This window comes from Aquarana catesbeiana, linkage group LG05, assembly GCF_042186555.1.
Source record: "Aquarana catesbeiana isolate 2022-GZ linkage group LG05, ASM4218655v1, whole genome shotgun sequence".
NCBI lineage: Eukaryota > Metazoa > Chordata > Amphibia > Anura > Ranidae > Aquarana > Aquarana catesbeiana.
Window position 1 is genome coordinate 467865882 of NC_133328.1, and position 23119 is coordinate 467889000.

At 44.3% G+C, this 23119-nt stretch overlaps 1 protein-coding gene across 2 annotated transcripts in view; it reads left to right on the forward strand.

The window, feature by feature from the left end:
- The first annotated feature begins 315 nt into the window (after positions 1–315).
- The window catches only part of METTL4 (methyltransferase 4, N6-adenosine), a 405343-nt gene continuing 382539 nt past the window's right edge, over positions 316–23119 (forward strand). Inside the window, exon 1 of one of the 2 annotated variants that reach the window (XM_073631432.1) lies at positions 316–851. In XM_073631432.1, the coding sequence (XP_073487533.1) occupies positions 585–851 (267 nt within the window). In that variant the 5' untranslated portion in view covers positions 316–584. The remainder of the gene's footprint in view (positions 852–23119) is intronic. The other variant, XM_073631431.1, reaches the window with a different exon arrangement.

Below are 23119 nucleotides of genomic sequence, written 5' to 3' on the forward strand. Positions count from 1 at the left end.
GCAGAGGTGATAAAATACCACCAAAAAAAAGCTCTATTTGTGGGGAAAAAATGACATGCATTTTATTTGGGTACAATGCTGAATGACTGTGCAATTGTCAAAGTAACACAATGCTGTATCACAAAAAAAGACCTAGTCATGAAGAGGGGTAAATCTCCCAGAGATCAAGTGGGTAAACCTTACCCTGGAGCAAAAAAAAATACAAATTCTGATTTATGAGTGTATTTATTCCAGAAGTCATGCGTTTTTGTCCACCGGAAACGATATGTCTGGAAGTAACAAGTGTAAAGAGAGCAGCTGCTCATACCGTCAATGCATTCTTGTAATTTGCAGAACTGCCACAAGATGGCGCTGCCGACGAGGAAGTTTGTGTGTAAGGCTGTGTGCGGGGGAATGAGATATCAGTCGGACCGGAAGAAGAGTCTTCAAACTTACGAGCGGTAGAAGGTTCATATACCGTGCAGTGTGACCACTGCAGCTTGATAATAGAGGGGGGAGACGTCTGGTTATGGGCTCAGCTCTGGCCTGACATGGCACATTAGTGACAGTATCCTTGCCTGTGTGCCCTTTACCTGCCTCTCACCATGGCTGTAGTGTGTGAGACCAATGCAGGGTGGCTGCTAGATGAATTGTCTCTAATAAAAGGGTGGTATGAGGTTGGGGTAGGACCCCCCACATGTGAGGGACAGGAGAATACAAGGACTGTGTACAGGATGAAGGATGAGCTGTTCCAGCTGGTTAGACCTTACTTCTCATTGAACCCCTCCGCCACCTCCAACCAGAATACGGCTGCACCGAGCAACAGGCAAGACGACGCGGCCCCCGCCGCCGCCTGCAAGCCTGTCAGAAAGGTACTGGGCAGGGAAACTGGGGGGCTTCTGACTACAGAATCAGCTGCTTGTCTTTAGGGTCAGCCTGCCTGCTGCTTATTCACATATAGGAATGAGTGGGGGTGTTCAGAGCCTAGTCCTAGCAAGTCTGCCAGGAAGCTGCCAATGTACTGGGCCCAGGGTTGCTGCCAGGGTATTTGTGTACACTGGCAAAGGTGCATTTTGGTGCTCCACCTCACCTCCCTCCAGCAGCTCTACGTGGCAGAAGTGACTCTGTCTAAATGAGCCCTTTCATCACAATCTGCAGAGTTCCTCTTTACACTGTAAGGGGGAACCCTGGTAAAAAGGGCCTCTGGGCACCCTGGCAACTCTGATATGAAGGAGCTCTGGTGACAGAGCCTCTCTTACATTAGAGTTCCTTTTTACACCAGAGTCTTGCAGAGCTCAACCTTATATCAGTGCCTCTTTCACACCTGCTGTTTGATCAGGTCCACCAGTCAGTTTTTCAGGCGCACCTGATCTGACCCCCCCTGTCTCTTCTATGGAGTGGCGCGTGTCAGTGGACACGTCCGCTGCCATCCAATCCACCAAAAAAGGATGGTGGTGATCCTATTCCCTATCCATCCGATTGCCCCATAGAGGAGAGCAGAACTGTCCATGTCTGCTCTGCATAGTGGAACGGACACAGACCTGTCATCCGCTTGCTCAGCAGGGATCAGTGGAGAGATCCCCCACTGGCACCCGTATGATAGGGGCCTTAGAGTTCCCAGTCGCATTTCCCAAAATTTACGGGTGCACTTCTATTGTCTAAGGACATTTACACACAGGAGATAAGCACCTTTTTAAACAAACTATCCATACATTTATGAATGTTTGGCAACCCTGACTGTGACTTTCCCTATGTTTCTTGCTCAAACAGCCCCATGTCCCCTGCTCTGCCTGTCCGCAACTCCCTATGTCCCATGCTCTATTCCTATCTCCCTGCTCTGTCCATTTCCCACCATGTCTTCTCTTGCTTATATATGTGTACCTCTGTGCTTAGTGTATGTGAAAAAAACTAATAAAAAATAAAAATATGAGTGCAAATACAAATTAATATCACCTATAGGAAAGCAGCACACTAAAAGGTGCCAGAATACATTAACACCAAAATCTTTTGCTATACCAAAATTAGGTGTGCTGTCAGTTTAAATAATGCTATCAAAAAGTGCTTTCAAATGTGCAAAATCGAAATAAAACAAAATATCTTACATAAGCAAACATAAAGAAAAAAACATCCATCAAATAAGTGTGAACCACAATAAAGTGCAATGTGATATGGCCCTAGTATATGAATGTGAGTTAGGGACCTTAGATTGTAAGCTCCTTGAGGGCAGGGGCCGATGTGAATGAACAATGTATATGTAAAGCGCTGCGTAAATTGACGGCGCTGTATAAGTACCTTAAATAAATAAAAATATCAAGAATGATTATCATATGCACATTCTAAAGTGTTAGTGCAATAAATAATATGCATAAAACATATATTTCATACAAAAAATCCAATAAAATTGTGCTGTGATCCACTGCAAGCTGTTTGCACCAACTTTAGTGTGCCATCACCAAGACAGAACACACATTGTCTGCTTATTAAAAAATTGGACCTTTTCAAAGTATGAGATCTCATGTGCTTGTCATCTGCCAGATATTTGCAGCCAGTTCACTCAAAAAGCTAAAATACAGGTACAGTAGCTTTCTCCCAAGAGCGGTCTTTCACCACTCTGTCCAGTCTGTTCCCAACCACAAGCAACCCCGTATATGCAAAGAATAAAGCACACTGTAGTGCAAAAGTTTAAGAGGTCACATTTTTTGATAAGCAGATGTGTGTTCTGTCTTGGTGATGGCACACTGAAGTTGATGCAAACAGCTTGCAGTGGAGCTACACATGTTTATCACTGCACTATTTTATTGGGCTTTTTATATGAAATGTATGTTTTATGCATACAGGTGGACATACAGGTGGCCTCCAGGTTACAAACATCTGACTTACAAATGACTCCTACTTACAACAGAGCGACAACAGGAAGTGCGAGAAAATCTACCCCTAGGAAGGGAAATTCACTCCTGTAAGAGTTATCATGAGAAAAACGTGTCTCCACTGAAGCTTTATCACCAATCCTTGTTTCCACAACAACACAAAATTTTCAAAATTCAATTGTCATAGGGACAGAAAGTTAGATGAAATCTTCTGAACAGGGGCACAGACAGAAAAAAAATACAGGGGTGTTCCCTATGCTATCCAAAAAAACTTAAATTATTTTTTTGGCTGTAGCTACACAAAAAAATGTACCTGTTTCAATTTACAAACAAATTCGACTTAAAGCAGAGTTCCACCCAAAAATGGAACTTCCGCTTTTCGTAATCCCCCCCCCCCCCCCCCCTCCAGTGTTACATTTGGCACCTTTCAGGGGGAAGGAAGGAGCAGATACCTGTCTAATGCAGGTATTTTGCTCCCATTTCCAGGCATAGATAGCCGAGCCACCCGCGGGTATCTATGCCTCTGCCGGCGCCTTCTCTGTCCCCCCCCCCCGCTGTCTTCTGGGAAACACACAGGTCCCAGAAGACAGCAGGGACCAGTGGGATCGCGCAGCGCGAGTCGCGCATGCGCAGTAGGGAACCAGGAAGTGGAGCCACAAGGCTTCACTTCCTGATTCCCTTACCGAAGATGGCGGCGCCTCCACCCGAGAGCTGAGGGACGGGTCTGCTTTGGGTGCCGACATCGCGAGCGCCCTGGACAGGTAAGTGTCCTTATTTAAAAGTCAGCAGCTGCAAAAGTTGTAGCTGCTGACTTAAAAAAAAAAAAAAAAATAGGCGGAACTCCGCTTTAAGAACAAACCTACCGACCCTATCTTGTTTGTAACCCAGCGACTGCCTATTCATACCGCTTGAAATTTTTCACATTTTGTCATGTTACAGCCAAAAACATAAATGTATTTTATTGGGATTTTATGTGATAGACCAACAAAAAGTGGCACATAACTGTGAAGTGGAAGGAAAATGATAAATGGTTTTCAAATTTATTTAATATTAAATATGTGAAATGTGTGGCGTGCATTTGTATTCAGTCACCCTGAGTCAATATTTTGTAGAACCACCTTTAGCTGCAGTTAGTTGCAAGTCTTTTTGGGTATGTCTCTACCAGCTTTACACATCTAGAGAGTGACATTTTTGCCCATTCTTCTTTGCAAAATAACTTAAAGTGGTTGTAACCCCCCCCCCCCCCCCCCCAAAAAAAAAATCTTGCAAGACAAAGGCATAATGAGCTAGTATGCATAGCATGCCAGCTCATTATGTATTACTTACCTTAGATCGAAGCCCCCGCAGCGGTCCTCGTTCACCACTCCAGCCAGCGACATCGCTCCCGGAGTTACTTCCTTATTATAGGCTTACCTGTAACAAAAAGTGTGTTTACAACCACTTAAAGCTCTGTCAGATTGGATGGAGAATCTCTGTGAACAGCAATTTTCAAGTCATGGCACAGATTCTTAGTTGGATTTAGGGCTGGACTTTGACTGGGCCATTCTAACACATGAAGATGCTTTGCTCTAAACCATTCCATTGTAGCTCTGGCTATATGTTTAGGGCCGTTGTTCTGCTGGAAGGTGAATCTTTGCCCCAGTTCCAAGTCTTTTGCAGACTCAAACAGGTTTTCTTCTAAGATTGCCCTGTATTTGGCTCCATCCATCTTCCCATCAACTCTGACTAGCTTCCCTGTCCCTGCTGAAGAAAAGCATCCCCACAACATGATTCTGCCACCACCATGTTTCATGGTGGGGATGGTGTGTTCAGGCTGATGTGCAGTGTTAGTTTTCCACCACACATAGTGTTTTTTGCTTTTAGGTCAGAAAGTAAAACTTTTGACCAGAGCATCTTCTTCCATGTTTTCTGTGTCCCCCACATGGCTTCTCGCAAACTGCAAACAGGACTTCTTAGGGTCTTCTTTCAATAATGACTTTCTTCTTGCCACTCTTCCATAAAGACCAGATCTGTGGAATGCATGACTAATGTCGCGTACACACGAGTGGAATGTCCATCAGAAAAAGTCCGATGGGAGCTTTTCATCGTATTTTCCGACCGTGTGTATGCCCCATAGGACTTTTTCCGTCGAAAATTCTGACGGACGTAGATACTGAACATGTTGTAAATTTTTATAACGCAGCTAATCACTATCGGAAAACCCGCTCGTCTGTATGCTGTTCTAACGTACCAAAAATGGCTCATGCTCTGAAGCAAGTAGGAGACAGAAGCGCTCGGACTGGTAAAACTAGCGTTCGGAATGGAGATAGCACATTCCTCACGCTGCAAAATCTGTGATTGTTTAATGCAGCACATTCTTTTGTGCTTTATAATGCTAGAAGAATGAACTTGTTTTGCTGCTGATGTTCAGATAGAGTTCTCAGAAACTTTTTTCTTTATTATTTCTCGTGATCTCATGAATAATCTTTTATTATTTTAAAGCCAGATCTCCAGAATAATGTTGCAAATTATATTCTATAGTCATCTTTTTTTATCATTTTTTTTTTTTTCATCAAGATCTCCTTTTTTTGATTATTGCAAAATTATTTTCTAGTGATCTCCATATTTTTTTTTTTTTTTTGGTGTATCAAGTTACCACAATAACATTATTATCTTGTATTTTGTAAGGCTGGTTGGTGTCTCTTGTTAATTTGACATTGTCTTTTTTGAAATGTACCTGCCTACTCGCAAACAATCTGTCCTATTTTTAGAAAAACACATATAGGCAAGTATTTTCTCAAAATAAAATATCCATTTATTCTGGTTAACAAAATAAAGAGGAAGGCAAGGCTGGAGAAACTTTTGGAATTTGCGAAGCCTTTTGGCCCCAGGGCACACATCAAGTCTGTGTAAACAAAAAATCTTGAGGAGTCCATATAATCCTCCTCCAGGCTGTCACTGGGCACGGCCTCCTCCTGCCTGCCACATTCCAGACCCTCCTCCTGGCTGAGCCTAGCCTGTGTATAAAAAAGGGACATAGTTTTAGTTTTTGCTTCATCAATCACACACAATTTTTGGCTCATGACTTGCAAATTGAATGTTAATAAATAGAAAAGACTATCTTTCTGACCCCAGCATTTTTCTTTCTTGTCCCCAACATTTTGGCCACTGTCTATTCATATGTAAATCACTTTGTTTAAAATCATTAATTAGTTATCAATTATAACATCTAGTTAACATAATTAATATTAGGACAATAAATATGTCTAAAAATAATATACCTGGCTCCAGCTGGGCGCATCCACTTCTTCCAGGATGGAAGGCCCCGGTTGTTCTTCGTCAGCCTCTGTTGGGGTTGAGGGAAGGGTGGAGGGAAGGGTAGAAAGTGATTCCCTGGCGTCAGTCTGGTCGTCCAGAAACCTCAGTTTGTTGAAGTACCACAGCCTGGGTACATACACTTGGGCTGCTGCTGCTTCTGATCTGAGTGATTTCTGGATTTTATTATGCTCCTTCTTATACATGTTCCTCAAGATCCCAATTTTATTGTCCAAAAACTTCATGTTTGCATCGGGGACCCGAATCTTCACAAATTCCAGAAGTTTCTCAAGCGATGACCTCCTAGCTTGTTTATTATAATATAAGCTGCGTTTCACCTCCCACAAATTCCTCATCTCCCTTTATTTGTCTATGAAACTGGCCATGAATTCTGGGTTCTTAAAGTGATTCATCTTTGTAAGACAATACAAATACACAAGACAAAAACACTAATGTCAGCCTAAACTCTCATTATCATATTCCAATATAGGCCTTAATCTTGAAGCAGTATAGGCCACTGTGATGGGCCAAGTTCAAATTTTACCTTCGTTTAGGACGCTCGCCACTTCTGTTCATCCTTCCTCCACACACAGATTGTACATCTGACACATGAGTGTTAGCTTGATATAGACTGCGCATGCGTGAAACTCCGCCCGCGTTGCCCGCCCCTGGCGTTTTTTCTCGAAGATTCCCCACCCCTTCTCTCTTCGGCACGCAGTAGGAGCAACATGGTGGATAAAGAGCAGGTGTGTGGAAATTATTCCAGTAATGAGGAGGAGGAAAGCCCGAAATGACACGATCCTGGAGGAGGAGATTTAAGGCCTCCAATATGGCCTTTGAAGAGATGGTGTACATCTTGCGGAGGAACGACTATGATGGGAAGCATGGACTGTACCTAAACCCTAACTTGCGAAAGGCCAAGATCATGACGAAAGTTGTGAAGAGTCTGCGGAAGAATTTTGGGGTACGATGCTCCAAGGAGCAAATAAGGAAACGCTGGTCTGACCTGAAACTAAGGGAGACGGCTCAGTATAGAAGAATAAAGAGAGTTCTTCTAAAAAGTAAGTACTTGTCGTGTGTTCCTATCATTATTATTACTTGCATGTGCTTTTCTTTACTGTTGTACAGTTTAAAATGGCGAATTTCATGTTCGTGGGCACAGTAATCGGTCGTAGGAAACATTGTTCGCTCATTAAATACGTTGTTTTGGGCAGATACAGGTTAAATACATTTGTTCATGCCTATTTGTCTAAAAATAAGTTTCTTACATTGCTGTCTAGATGTGTTTGTAACTAGAATGAAATGCAAGCTTGATTCAGTGTAATGTAAGGAGAGGACACTCAGCAGCTGTTTACACATCTGGACTCTAATGTGGGACTCAAGAACAAACTCTTTAAGGTGTCCCACACAGGTGCTCCAGTGGATACTTGGGGTGTCTCCATGTGTGAAAATTGTCACAAAAAGGTAAGTATTCCAGCTTTGGTAAGGTAAAAAATCATGTCTTCAGCTTGGAACTGTGCCCAAAACAGACAATTGTACCCCACTTCCCAGCAATGTTTCATATTCCTATTTCTGGACTCAAATATCTGTGTGCTAAGTATAATTTTTGTTTCATTCTCATAGGGGAGAAAAGACTCAGAGGACACCAGGGACCCCCCACATCACCAAGAAGGGGAAATCAGCCCAAGACCCCCCGAGGATCTGGAGGAAGGAGAGGTGGAGGAAGTGGGCGAGATTGTCACCCAAACAGGTGAGTGTCTGACACCCCAGCTTCAGGTAATCTATGTATGCCTGCATATTTATAATACATGTTTTTTTAACCATTTTTTAGGTGATGTGCTGGTTGTTGAAGAGCAAGCTGAACCTTTCACAAGTGACAGCGCCCAAAGGCTCATCCACGACATCATGCTGTGGAATGGTGAAATAGACATTATAAGGAAGAAACTGAATGTTATGGAACAACAAATGAAGAACATGATAGATGTGGTGGTGAGAATATAAATTGCTTTCAAATCACATCCATTTTACCATTTGTTGGACTAAACCAAATTTTCCCCCTTCGTCTTTCAGGACAGCCACCATGAGAGATAGTCTCCTCCTCTTCTTCTAGGAAACACTGCGCCAGCCCATAAATTCTTACTTCCCCCTGCCAGACCTCAGTATTAGTGTTTCCTCCGGTGGGGAGACACTGTGCAAGGAACCAGGCCACTCAGTCAGGGTGACTGTGGCTGTTTATATTTTTTGGAGCCTGTAATGGGAGCAGGGGCTTCCTAGGGGCATGGGGGGGACTTACCCCTCGTTCTGTTGCCACCACTTCCTAGCCGAGCGCGGCTTCAGGCTGTGGGGGCTCCCTATCGCGGCTACAGGGCTGCAGCATGCAAGCGTTTGCCTTTCCTGTATACTATACAGACCGCTCTCTTTTTTTCTTTTGGAACTAGTCGGGCCAGACGACGGGCGACGTCATTTCCGGCGGAAGGGCGAAAGCTTGCCTTTGACCCACGGCTTCCGGTTCCGGGTCGCGGCGCTGATAGGGAAGCCAGGCACAGGCTGGAGACGAGTCTGGGACGCGCACAGGCAGCGTAGGACTCGGTAGTAGCAACCACCTGCAAGTCATGTCGGAAGCAGATGCTCAGCCAACGGACACTACCTCCAGCCTTCCTAAGGTAAGAGTGCCCTGGGGAAGAGTACTCTTTATCTAGGACTGTTCCTCCATGTATAGTTCCTGTCATGGGGGGGCAGACACCCTGGGTGGTCAGGGGGAGGGAGGCTCAGATCCCCACATATTAAAGAGGGTCTAGTGCACTCCCAGGGTTGTATCCTTGTTTTAAAAAAAAAAAAAAGTGACAAAATGTTTGTTTTTTCTTTTCATGTATTTCAGAAAGCTACAGAGAAGTCTAGGTCTACACATAGCTCTAAGAAGAGGTGTGCCTCTTGCAGGGACACATTAGGGGAAGCATGGACAAAGGTCTTGTGTAGGGAGTGCATAGACTCCCTTGTTAAGGAGAGGGACTCTGAACAGGAGTCAGGACTTGCAGCCTCGGTTAAGGAGCTTTCGTCCACCTTCTCTTCATTTAAAGCCTTATTTGAAAGGTTTCAGCCTCCCATTAGTCCAGCTCCCCAGGATACAACCCCACCTCAGGCTCAGGGCTCTGCTCCTGCCCAACCTGCAACTTCAGTTAGGGCAGAGGAAGCTCCAGGGCCCTCCGGAGTGGAACAAAGACAACCAGACAGTTCCTCCTCCGATTCCCAGGATGGTTCAGAGGGGGAGGACCAGGACGGGGAGTCCAGGAAATCCTCCAGATATAAATTATCCCTGGAAGAGGTAGAGGACCTCTTAGGGGCTATTTATACAACCCTCGGTATTCAGGAAGACAGGAAACCCCTGACCCTTCATGACCAAATGTACAAGGGCTTGGGGGAACAAAGGAGGAAGGTTTTTCCAGTACATGAGGTACTGGTTGAAACTATTAAAAAAGAGTGTCAGGATCCTGAAAGGAAACCCTTTTTTTCTAGATCCTTAAAGAGGAGATTTCCATTCTCGGATGATCCTACATCTATCTGGAATAAAAATCCCAAGTTAGATGCCGCCTTCTCCCAGGTTTCCAGACACACAGACCTGGCTTTTGAGGACATGGGGGCCCTGGTGGATGTCATGGATAAGAGAATAGACTCTCTCCTCAAAAAGACTTGGGATTCAACAATTGGTAACTTAAAACCCGAGTTGGCTGTCACAGTAGTGGCTCGCAATCTGGAGCACTGGCTCTCTAAGATTCAAGAGCATATTGAAGCTGGAACGGCAAAAGAAACCATTCTATCTTCTTTCCCTACGATTCTGCGGGGTATCGCCTACATAGCTGATGCCTCGGCAGAATCAGTCCGTATGTCGGCCAAATCAGCGGCTCTGGCCAATTCTGCCAGGAGAGCCCTCTGGCTAAAAACTTGGGCGGGCGATTGCGCCTCTAAGGTCAAGTTGTGCAGCATACCGTTAACGGGAGACCTTCTCTTCGGCCCAGGGTTAGAGACCGTCTTGGACCGCACAGCAGACAGGAAGAAATCCTTCCCAGTTAAGCGGAAAACCCCTACACATACAAAGAAGGGGTTTCGTCCGCAAAAGCATAAAGAAACTCCAAAGCCGGAAGGGCAAAAGAAGTTTTGGGGTCAGAAAGGCAAGGGCAGGGGAGGGGCGATTTTTCGCCCTCCTGAACAGCCCCGTAAAAGCCAATGACTCCCCAACCAGGGTGGGGGGAAGACTGGGGGCCTTTCTCCCACAGTGGGAGGCAATATCCCCCAATCGCTTTATCCTAAGGATTATAAGAAGGGGGTACCATATCGAATTCACAAATCCTCCTCCACGGAGATTTCTTGTCACGCACCTACCCAGATGTACGGCAAAAGCCGAGGCTCTGTTGGAAGCATTAAGAGATCTGGTAGATCAGAATGTGGTTCTCAGAGTTCCAAAGGCCGAGGAGGGAGAGGGTTTCTATTCACACATCTTCGTAGTGAAGAAACCCACAGGGAAATTCAGACTGATTCTGAATTTAAAGCCCCTGAACAGGTCAGTGACGTACAGGAGATTCCGTATGGAAACAATTTTCACAGTCAGAGCCCTGTTGCCCCGCAACTGCTTTATGGTATCTCTGGACCTAAGGGACGCGTATCTACACGTTCCTATAACAGAAGCCTCGCAGAGGTTTCTTCGGCTAGTGGTAGATGTAGGTGGAACAACAGTACATCTACAGTTTCAGGCGCTGCCTTTCGGGCTATCCTCCTCACCCTGCATTTTCACCAAGGTCTTGGCGGAGGTGATGGCCTTTCTTCGGCTCCAGGGAATATCAGTGATAGCATACCTGGACGACCTGCTCCTATTTGCAGCGTGTCCACTGCAGTTAGTCAGAGATCTAGAACTAACACAGAGGGTTCTTACAGGTCTAGGGTGGCTAATGAACTTGGAGAAATCCAGTTTGATTCCCTCTCAGCGCATTACGTACTTGGGCTATCTGTTGGACTCAGTGCTACTGAGAGTGTTTCTTCCAGCAGAAAAAGTACAAAAACTGGACAGGGCAGTGGCTGTTCTCCAGTGCAGCAGTCAGGTCTCCATAAGAGTACTGATGTCGGCCCTGGGACTATTAACCGCTACCCTCCCAGCAGTGCAATGGGCAGGTCTGCACTTTCGTCCCTTACAGTCCTTTGTCCTAACGGTGTGGGATCACAGTCAGAAAGATCTGGACACCTTGGTACAGGTTCCACCCCAAGTAAAGAGATCCCTCTGGTAGTGGAGGAGGGTCTCAAACTTGTCGCAGGGTCGTCTGTGGTTCATCCTAGTTTCTCAGGTGGTAACCACAGATGCAAGCGGCAAAGGTTGGGGGGCGCATCTGGGTTCCCTTTTAGCACAGGGCACCTGGGAGGGCGCCGAACTAAGAAGGTCGTCCAATTGGAAGGAGCTGAGGGCAATCGGGCTAGCACTCAGGTTCTTCAAAGAGGAGCTACAGGGCCACCATGTTCAGGTGCGGTCGGACAACTCGTCCGCCGTGGCCTATGTAAACAAACAGGGCGGCACAAGAAGCGGAGTCCTGTTGGCCTTAGCATCAGACATTCTGAACTGGGCCGAGACTCACACTCTCTCACTCTCCGCAGTCTTCCTGAGAGGAGAAAAGAATGTGATAGCAGATTTTCTCAGCCGAACCAAACTGAAAGAGGGCGATTGGATCCTCAACCAGGAGGTTTTCAATCTCATTTCAAAGAAATGGGGTCCTCCAGAAGTAGATCTGTTCGCGTCAAGAAGCAACGCGAAAGCCCCTTGTTTTTTCTCCCTAAACAGAGGGGAGGGAGCGCGAGGGGTCGACGCGTTGATCCAGAACTGGCATTTCAGAATCTGCTATGCCTTCCCGCCCCCAGCGTTATTACCGGCAGTTCTCAGGAAGTTCCAGATGGAAAACACGTCCCTGATTCTAGTAGCACCACATTGGCCAAAGAGGGCTTGGTTCTCAGTACTCAAGCAGCTAGCGGTCGAACCTCCCTTATTCCTGCCACCTCGAGAGGATCTCCTCTCACAGGGCCCAGTCCTCTGTCCACAGGTTCACCAATGGCAGTTTGCGGCCTGGCTACTGAGGAGGGTATGCTAAGAGCTAGGGGTTTTTCTGAGAAATTAATTTCCACCCTCCTCAACAGCAGGAAAAAGGAAACACGCCAGATTTATAAAAAGGTCTGGGTACGTTTCAATGAATGGTGTGCAGAAGGCTCCTTTGCGGTACACAGTTCCAGCTGTGTTGGAATTCCTTCAGTGCGGGGCAGATAGGGGTTTATCCATAAGTACCCTTAAAGGTCAGGTGTCAGCACTCAGTGCTTATTTAGAAAAGCATCTGGCCACCAATCCATGGGTGGTCAGATTCTTTAGGGCTCTGTCTAGACAAAGACCGGTTCAAGGCCCTCCCTTTCCCAAGTGGGACCTATCGTTAGTTTTACAGGGCCTGACGGGAACCCCCTTTGAACCTTTAGAAGAATGTCTACTAAAGGATCTTACGTTAAAAACAGTTTTTTTGGTAGCAGTGACAACTGCCAGGAGAGTCAGTGAGATTGAGGCCTTATCGGTTAGACCTCCTTTTTGCGTTATTTTCCCAGATCGGATCATCTTCAGGACTGATCCAGCATTTTTACCTAAGGTGGCTTCTGGTTTCCACAGAAGTCAGGAGGTAGTTCTACCCTCATTTTGTCCCAACCCCTCGGGGGAAAGGGAATTAAAATTTCATTCTTTGGACGTAAGGAGATGTATCCTTCAGTACCTAGAGCTGACCAAGAGGTTTAGAAAGTCAGACTATTTGTTTTGTTTTCTGGGGCCAGAAAAGGATGCAAAGCGTCTCGACGCACTATTGCCAGATGGCTCAGAGTAACCATTGGCCAGGCCTATACATTAGCAGGGAAAGAAATCCCAATGGGTATAAGGGCACACTCTACCAGAGCTATGGCAGCTTCTCAGGCAGAAAAGGCTGGAGCAACGCCAGAGCAAATATGCAGGGCTGCAACATGGTCCAGCTATGCCACTTTCGTAAAGTACTACAGAGTGGACCTGGTGTCGGCTAGTGAGCAAGCCTTTGGGCGAAAGGTATTGCAAGCTGTAGTCCCACCCTAACTGGTAAGTGCTCGTTCATTCTCTCATGGTGGCTGTCCTGAAAGACGAAGGGGGAAAATTAAAGTTACGTACCGGTAACGTCTTTTCCAGTAGTCTTTCAGGACAGCCCTAGTTACCCACCCGAAATTTTGGGGTGTCTTATAAAAGACTAGAACGCAGCATGATAATGATATGGAATAGTATGTTATTAATGTGTTCTTGTGTCTCCCCAGCTGACCGGAGGTAATCTTGGAATATACTGAGGTCTGGCAGGGGGAAGTAAGAATTTATGGGCTGGCGCAGTGTTTCCTAGAGGAAGAGGAGGAGACTATCTCTCATGGTGGCTGTCCTGAAAGACTACTGGAAAAGACGTTACCAGTACGTAACTTTAATTTTTTTTTTGTACAGTTTAAAAGCCAAATTTTGAATATGCACACGGTGTGTCAACATGTGCTATCTGCCATCGGGTTTTCAATGTACGTGTTTTGGGGGTGCAACCCCTTCCTCGTAACTCTAGTAGGTGAGAGGAAGGGGTTTCACCCCCAAAACACGTCCATTGATCCCCCATGATGGGAGATAGCACATGTTGACACACCGTGTGCATATTCAAAATTTGGCTTTTAAACTGTACAAAAAAAAAAAATGTTATGTTTTAAAACATGCCTGTTTCTAAAAAAAAAAAAAAAAAAAAAAAAAAAAATTTAAGAAAAAATTTTCTAACGCACATGTGAATGTGCACAGAGTAAAAATTTTGATAATCAACAATGTGTGGCTTCTTCTTTCAATGTTCAATACCAGTTTTGTAAGTAATTTTGTGTTTACAGTGACAATGGCACAAGTGCACTAGGAGAACCTAGGAGACAGCCAAAAAGAAACACAAGCAATAAAGAAATTTCAAGATTTTATCAGATCTTTTTTTTTTAATTATTAACCACTTGCCACCGCCCTATTACTAAATGACGGCGGCAAAGTGGTTTGATATTCCTGACCGGACGTCATATGACGTGATCAGGAATATCGAGCCACTGCGCGCCGATCGTTGTTGCAGGATGTCGGTCTGACACCCTGCAACACCAATCTAGGTAAAGAGTCTCTGACGGAGACTCCTTACCACGTGATCAGCCATATCCAATCATGGCTGATCACGATGTAAATAAAGAGCCGGTGATCGGCTTTTCCTCACTCGCGTCTGACAGACGCGAGTAGAGGAGAGCCGATCGGCTGCTCTTCTGACGGGGGGGGTCTGTGCTGATTGTTTATCAGCACAGCCCCCCCTCGGATCCCGCCCAGGACCACCAGGGAAGCCATCCACACTGGACCACCAGGTATGCCCCTAGACCCCCAGGGAAATGCCACTATGTGCCCAGGCAGCTGCCAATCAGTGCCCACTCCAATGCCTACCACTGCCAGTGCCACCAGGGATGCCCATCAGTGTCGCCTATCAGTGCCAACCAGTGTCACCCAGTGCCATCCATAAGTGCCCATCAGTGCCGCCTATCAATGCCCATCAGTGCTGCATATCATAGCCACCCATCAATGCCGCCTACCAGTGCCCATCAGTGCCGCATATCAGTGCCCATCGTCAGTGCCCGCTCATTGGTGCTACCTCATCGGTGCTGCCGTATCAGTGCCTGTCTGTGCTGCCTTATCAGTGCCCATCTGTGAAAGAGAAAACTTACTTATTTACAATTTTTTTTTACAGAAACAAAAGCAAAGCTTTTATTTTTTTCAAAATTTTCGGTCTTTTTTTATTTGTTTAGCAAAAAATAAAAACCACAGAGGTGATCAAATACCACCAAAAGAAAGCTCTATTTGTGGGAACAAAATGATAAAAATTTAGTTTGGGTACAGTGCTGTATGACCATGCAATTGTCATTCAAACTGCGACAGCGCTGAAAGCTGAAAATTGGTCTGGGCAGGAAGGTGTCTAAGTGCCCTGTATTGAAATGGTTAAAAATTAGACATTGGCATTGCAATGACCCCCTACCCATAAAATAATTAACATATTTCACCCAAACTTCACGGGCGCTTTGGGGTGCCAAGCCAGGACGGCCAGTATCCAGGCCTGTAAGAGGATTGGAAGTAAGTCCGGCCTCAGGTCCAACTGAGGCAAGATAATTATGTGAATTTTTACATAAAAAGTTGTGCAATATGCAGCAGCATAAGATTATGTGGTTGAGTTTATACTCCGCCATGTGTATGGCTGTCAGAAACAGGTGGAACCGGCTGGCCATTATCCCAAAGGCATTCTCCATGACTCTTCTGGCTCTGGCCAGCCATAGTTAAAAACCCTCCCCTCCGGGGTGAGGGTTCCCTGGGGGAATGGCCTCATCAAGTGCTCACCCAGACCGAATGCGTCATCAGCAAGAAAGACAAACGAGAGTCCATCAACGTTGTCTGCATCTGGTGGCAATCCCAGGCCACCACTCTAGAGCCATTGGTAAAACTCCATCTGGGCGAAGACTCCGACATCCGGCCATTCTTCCCCCACGTCCACATAGAGGAACTCATATTGTGCCGACACCACCGCCACTAACACGATACTATGAAACCCCTTATAGTTAAAATAGTATGACCCCCGAATGGGGTGGTGCTTCCCATCTATAGCCCCTCCACAGTTGGGAAAGTCCCAACGGTCGGAAAAATGGGAGGCCACAGTCTGCCATTCCTGTGACGTTGAAGGAAACTGTGGAGTCAAAACAGAAAAAATAATATTAATACTTTTGCACATAACATTGCAAGCAGATTAGACACAAACATTCTGGCCAACATCAGTATAACATTTATTTTAAGGAGTATTTAAAGACAAAAATATAACGGCCACTTATCAGATGAATCCCCCCCTCTGATGGTCCATTGTAAAAATTTTAGGTGGGGGGGTAGGGTTTGAGATGAGTTTGGGCCCCCCAAAAAAATCCTCTGGCACTCTGCCTGAATTTAAGGACAACAATAACATTTGTACAGGTTTTAGGGGGTGTTTGGGGTAAAGGACTACAATGGAGCTGACGAAATACATTAAGTGACTAGGCTATAGATGTATATGGGCCCAGGATAGCATGCTGGGGAGGTTAGTGAAGGAAAATATGCATGTAGGCCAAAAAAGGAGCATTAAAAGATTACAGCATGCATGGGCACAAAGGGGACATTCACAACATATTACAATCATGGTAATTAGGGAATGATGAAAGAAATACAAAACATCAGCAAACATTAAATACAATAGTATGTGATGTTAACAGACAAAACTTACTTTTAATATAGTCCTTCTGCAATCTGGATCTGTGCAGCTCTTCCAGAGTTACCCCAGGCCTCTTGGCTGCTTCTTGCCCGGCCTGTCAGTTTAGGTGGACGGCCATGTCTTGCTAGGTTTGCAGTTGTGCCATATTCTTTCCATTTTCAGATGATGGATTGAACAGTGCTCCGTGTTCAAAGCTTGGGATATTTTTTTATAACCCAACCCTGGTTTTAACTTCTCCACAACTTTTTATCCCTGACCTGTCTGGTATGTTCCTTGGCTTTGATGATGCGGTTTGCTCACTAAGGTTCTGTAAAAAACCTCTGAGGGCTTTACAGAACAGCTGTATTTATACTGAGATTCAATTACACACTAGTGGACTCTATTTACCAATTAGGTGTCTTCTGAAGGCAATTGGTTCCACTAGATTTTTGTTAGGGGTATTAGAGTAAAGGGGCTGAATACAAATGCATGCCACACTTTTCAGATATTTATTTGTAAAAAATTTTCAAAATTATGTGCCACTTTGTGTTGGTCTATCACATAAAATCCCAATAAAATGCATTTATGTTTTTGGTTGTAACATGACAAAATGTGGAAAATTGCAAGGGGTATGAGTACTCTTTTTCATACATATATATACAGTGCCTTGCAAAAGTATTCACCCCTCTGGCTTTTTACCCATTTTGCTACATTACAGCCTTTAGTGCAATGTTTTTTTTTTATCTGAATTATATGTGATGGATCAGAACACAATAGTCTAAGTTGGAGAAGTAAAATTAGAAAAAATATATACATAAAACTATTTTTCAGAAATAAAAAACTGATAATTGGCATATGCGTATGTATTCACCCTCTTTGTTACGAAGCCCATAAAAAGCTCTGGTGCAACCAATTACCTTCAGAAGTCACATCATTAGTGAAATGATGTCCACCTGTGTACAATCTAAGTGTCACATGATCTGTCATTACATACACACCTTTTTGAAAGGCCCCAAAGGCTGCAACACCTAAGAGGCACTACTAACCAAACACTGCTATGAAGACCAAGGAACTCCCCAAAAAAGTAAGGGACAATGTTGTTGAGACGTACAAGTCAAGGTTAGGTTATAAAAAAATATCCAAATCTTTGATGATCCCTAGGAGCACCATCAAATCTATCATAACCAAATGGAAAGAACATGGCACAACAGCAAACCTGCCAAGAGACGGCCGCACACCAAAACTTACGGAACGGACAATGAGGGCATTAATCAGAGAGGCAGCACAGAGACCTAAGGTAACCCTGGAGGAGCTGCAGAGTTCCACAGCAGAGACTGGAGTATCTGTACATAGGACAACAATAAGCCGTACGCTCCATAGAGTTGGGCTTTATGGAAGAGTGCCCAGAAGAAAGCCATTACTTTCAGCAAAAAACAAAATGTCACGTTTTTAGTTTGCGAAATGCGTCAACTTCCAGCAGAACAATGACTCCAAACACACTGCTAAAGCAACACTTGAGTGGTGGCTCTACAAAGTATTGACTTTAGGGGGGTGAATAGTTATGCACATTGACTTTTTCTTTTATTTTGTTCTATTTGTTGTTTGCTTCACAATAGAAAAAAAAAATCTTCAAAGTTGTGGGCATGTTCTGTAAATTAAATGATGCAAATCCTCAAACAATCCATGTTAATTCCAGGTTGTGAGGCAACAAAACAAGAAAAATGCCAAGGGGGTGAATACTTTTGCAAGGCACTGTATATATAATATATTGTCAGGGGTTAGCTCAAGTGGGGAAAAAGGCAGTCCAAACAGCAGGTCTTTCTTAAAAGCTGACTTTTTTCTTTCTCTCGCAAAGCTGTTCTCTCAGGTTTTTGGCTTCCTGTCCCAAGCCAAGAGCAAGTCTTTGCTCCAGTCCTGTTCTATTTATACTGTAGTGGAATATTTTATAAGCTTCTCCTATAAACAAATAATTCTGTTACGCTGAAAAGCACAATCACAGCTCTCTTGTATAATGCCGGGAAAGCGCGCTTGTATATCTCCAAGTAACACAGACAGATGCTGGTATCACGTTGAGTTTAGCAAAATCCTCCCTAGCAGGATCTGCTCTCTTTATAGTGTAGAACATGAATAACAAAAGGAAGGTGGTGGCTTCAGAATCAGCCAATCAGACACTTTTATTCCTTCAAAAGAACCAATCAGACACATGTATATATTCAAATAGACTTCCAGTAGTGACGTATGCAAACGGTTGTGTGCAGAGCCATGTGGCTAGCTTCCTGTTGAGATACGAAGTGTCTCACAATTTAAACACTACTTACAGGGCTCTGAACACGATCGTGTGCACATTCCCACCGCTACCACTGACGCGAGCCATACTCTATCATGGCTCAGTGGACCATAATTTTTGTATGGTTATGCTATTGTTCCCATGTACACAGATCTGTTTGCTAGGAGCGTTAATGCAATCACCATGAGGTGGTCAGTCTCCTGGTGAGGCATAAACGAACATCCCTAAAAGGGCAACCAGATCTACCTTGTCCATGGGAAGGCTTCCGCAAGCAACCACCCATGTCTGTATGTGCGAATACGCTCGCATGAGCGTATTGCAGCAAAACTGACACTGGGGGACATCTGACAACATACATTAATAAAAATTTCCACAACAATACCACCTGTTGGTGGACACAAGTGGACTGCAAAATCTGAACCAACCCAACCAAGGTGGCTGGTAAAACCCAGACCAATGCACAAACTTTCTTTTTATTTATAGGTTGGGGCCACTTTTGAACTGCCTCAGTCTTATTGATCTGAGGCTTGATCAGCCCTCGAGCAGTAATGTAGCCAAGGTATTTTGCCTTCTCCAAACCTATGGCACACTTTTTGGGGTTGGCAGTGAGTCCTGCTTTCCTAAGGGAATCTACTACTGCTTGCACCTGGGGCAAATGAGATTCCCAATCTGAGCTGTGGATAATGACATTGTCCAAATAGACGGCTGCATATTGGCGGTGTGGTCTCAATGTCTTGTCCATTAGTCTCTGGAGTGAGGCAGGAGTACCATGCAAACCAAAAGGGACCTTCAGGGGTAGAAAAGGCTGTCTTTTCTTTTGCAGGTTCTGTTAGGGGTATCTGCTAATAACCTTTCATCAGATCCAAAGTAGTTATGTACCGGGCACTTCCCAATCTGTCAACAAGCTCGTAAACTCGAGGCATTGGGTACGCATAGAATTCGGACACACTGTTCAACTTCCTGAAGTCATTACAAAACCTTAACGTGCCATCTAGCTTTGGGACCAACGCTGTGGGACTCCTCTATCACGTCCAACTCTAACATGTTATTTATTTCCTTTGCAACTGCTTTTCGCCTAGCCTCTGGTATTTTATAAGGCTTTATATTTACGCGGTTCCGTAATTATGTCATGCTGTATAACACTGGTCTGTCCGGGTAGGTGAGAAAAAAAGTCTCTGTTCTTACTCACAAACTATTTAACGTCCTTCTGTTAGGCCACTGACAAGGTTCCAGTTATGGGTACCTCAGCTGTCATGAGGGCCATGTCCTTTTGAGAGGTTGACACTGCCAGCAAAGTTTCTCTGTCCTTCCAAGGTTTTAACTCTAAAGAGATTAACGTGATATATTTGCTCTGGTTTCCTTTTTCCCTGGCTGGTAAACTTTGTAGTTTACTTCCCCTACTCTTTCCATAATTTCAAAGGGACCTTGCCACTTTGCTAGGAATTTACGCTTAACTGTGGGGACTAGTACCAGCACTTAATCACCAGGGTTGAAGGTTCTGGTCTTGGCACCCCGATTATAAACCCTTCTCTGGGCCTCCTGGGCTTGCTCCATATGTTCCTGTACAAGTGGCATGACAGCGGCAATCCTATCTTGCATCAATGAGATAAGCTCCATGACGCTTCTATAAGGCGTGGTCTCTCCCTCTCATGTTTCTTTTGCGACATGTAGCAATACCCTGGGTTGTCTACCATACAGTAGTTCAAACTGTGGTTTGTAGCAAGAGATATACAAATAAACCGCCCCTGAATCTCTCTTACTCCACTGCGCCAAAGAAAAGTGCAAAGCTATATCAAAGATGTGTAAATGAATACAAAATATGTGTACATACACAGTGTACAGTGAAAAAAAGCTGCCACTTAAATAAATACATAAACTGATCAAAATCCCCAAAACTATACCTCTCACACGTGTACAGATAGAGATAGCGGCGCTAATATAAATTGTGTAAAATAATGGGTCAGAGCAGTATAATGCCTATGACCCTCTACTTATGCATACAAATATTAATAATCATAGTGTCATGAAAAATATTAATTTTATCATGAAAAGAAATTTCTTTAACACCCAGTGAAAAGTGTCACTATAAATAATAAATTACAAGAAATGAATGATCAAGTTCAACAGTTGTTTTTCAATCTTCTTGTGAAAAATCTTCTACTCTTCCACCACACCACCGTGATAGTGACACCACTCCCTCTGAAGAGCGCACTCACCAGATTGTATAGCCTCCCACTCTCGTGTTTGGCAAAACGGCAATTGAACCACACCTGGGTTGCATGTGATGAACCATGACTCCAGTCAAGCCAGCTCCATATGTGAAAAAATGAATAAAGTGCTCCACATAGCGTGATACCATTTTGACAGATTTATTAAAATCACTTCAAACACACTTCAATGGTTACACTCACTTTTAAACTGAAACATAAAAGCCTTTAAAAAGAAATCCACAGCAAGCAACAGGATCAGTGATCCAACGGTGCACCGCGGTCACAGCGGACCTGAGATGTAAACTGGTGTATCTCTCACCCAACCTTCTAAGGCCCAGCCATCCGATCGGTGTAGTCCTCCTCAGACAGCGGCATCTAATGTCAGTGCGATGGAATGCCGTGTAACCATGTAACCTGACATTAGATGCCGCTGTCTGAGGAGGACTACACCGATCGGATGGCTGGGCCTTAGAAGGTTGGGTGAGAGATACACCAGTTTACACTTCAGGTCCGCTGTGACCGCGGTGCACCGTTAGATCACTGATCCTGTTGCTTGCTGTGGATTTCTTTTTAAAGGCTTTTATGTTTCAGTTTAAAAGTGAGTGTAACCATTGAAGTGTGTTTGAAGTGATTTTAATAAATCTGTCAAAATGGTATCACGCTATGTGGAGCACTTTATTCATTTTTTCACATATGGAGCTGGCTTGATTGGAGTCATGGTTCATCACATGCAACCCAGGTGTGGTTCAATTGCTGTTTTGCCAAACACGAGAGTGGGAGGCTATACAATCTGGTGAGTGCGCTCTTCAGAGGGAGTGGTGTCACTATCACGGTGGTGTGGTGGAAGAGTAGAAGATTTTTCACAAGAAGATTGAAAAACAACTGTTGAACTTGATCATTCATTTCTTGTAATTTATTATTTATAGTGACACTTTTCACTGGGTGTTAAAGAAATTTCTTTTCATGATAAAATTAATATTTTTCATGACACTATGATTATTAATATTTGTATGCATAAGTAGAGGGTCATAGGCATTATACTGCTCTGACCCATTATTTTACACAATTTATATTAGCGCCGCTATCTCTATCTGTACACGTGTGAGAGGTATAGTTTTGGGGATTTTGATCAGTAGTTCAAACTGGCATTAACCTGTAGAGGCCTGAGGTACCTCTCATATAGCAAACATGAGGTACGGCAGCAAAAAAATCCCAATTTCTCCCATCTTTGTCCACCACCTTTTTTAACATGCTTTTGAGCATTTTGTTAAATCTCTCCACAAGACCATCAGTTTGGGGGTGGTAGACAGAGGTACAGCGATAGAAGATTTTGAACAACTTGCACAATTCTTTAGTGACTCTGGACATAAATGGCCTTAATCTGTTAATATCTCTTTTGGAATACGCAAACAATGTTATGGGGGAATCTAACTCTTCCTGGACCTCGATGGGAAGGGGGTTGGAACGATGAAATGTGGTCTTTCATAGTGGCTTGAGGGGGCGATTGATCTGATAAGTTGTAAAGGGAGGAATAGAAATCTCTGCATTCCTGCGTTATCTGTTTGGGTAGTGCGGCTTTTTGGGCGCTTGAGGATATGATTTGATGTATATATGTTGTCAATTTATGTTCCCTGACCATTCTAGCTAATAGTTTCGCACACTCATCGCCCGACTCATATCCCATTTTGCGGCAGAATTGTAGGGCCGCTTTGGCTCTATAATGTAATAAGTCAGTGATTTGTTTGCAGAATGACATACGTTCTAGTTCCAGGGAAGAAGGGGTATCATGTTTGTGTTGGGATTCAGTAGTGTAAAGTTTGTTGAGGAGCAAAGTAAGTTGTTTTCCGTGTTCTTTTTTAATCCACAAACCATGTTCAATGAGTATGCCCCTCCCGGGTCACAGTCCGACTGGTCATTTGTTTGAAAGTAAAAATGTAATTCCCTAGATACATCCGCTAAAACCTCAGGTGTTTGCAAGAGACTTTTTCCTTTAGTCGCCAAAATCGAGGTCTAGAAGAAGATGTTTCTGAGAGTGCATATATCAGGGCAATGGGAGCGTCACCATACCGATTGAGAAATCGCGGACCTCATGGAACTTACTATGAGCAACCTAGAAGTAATCTATTCTGGTATAAACTTTATGCAGGGAAGAGTAAAACG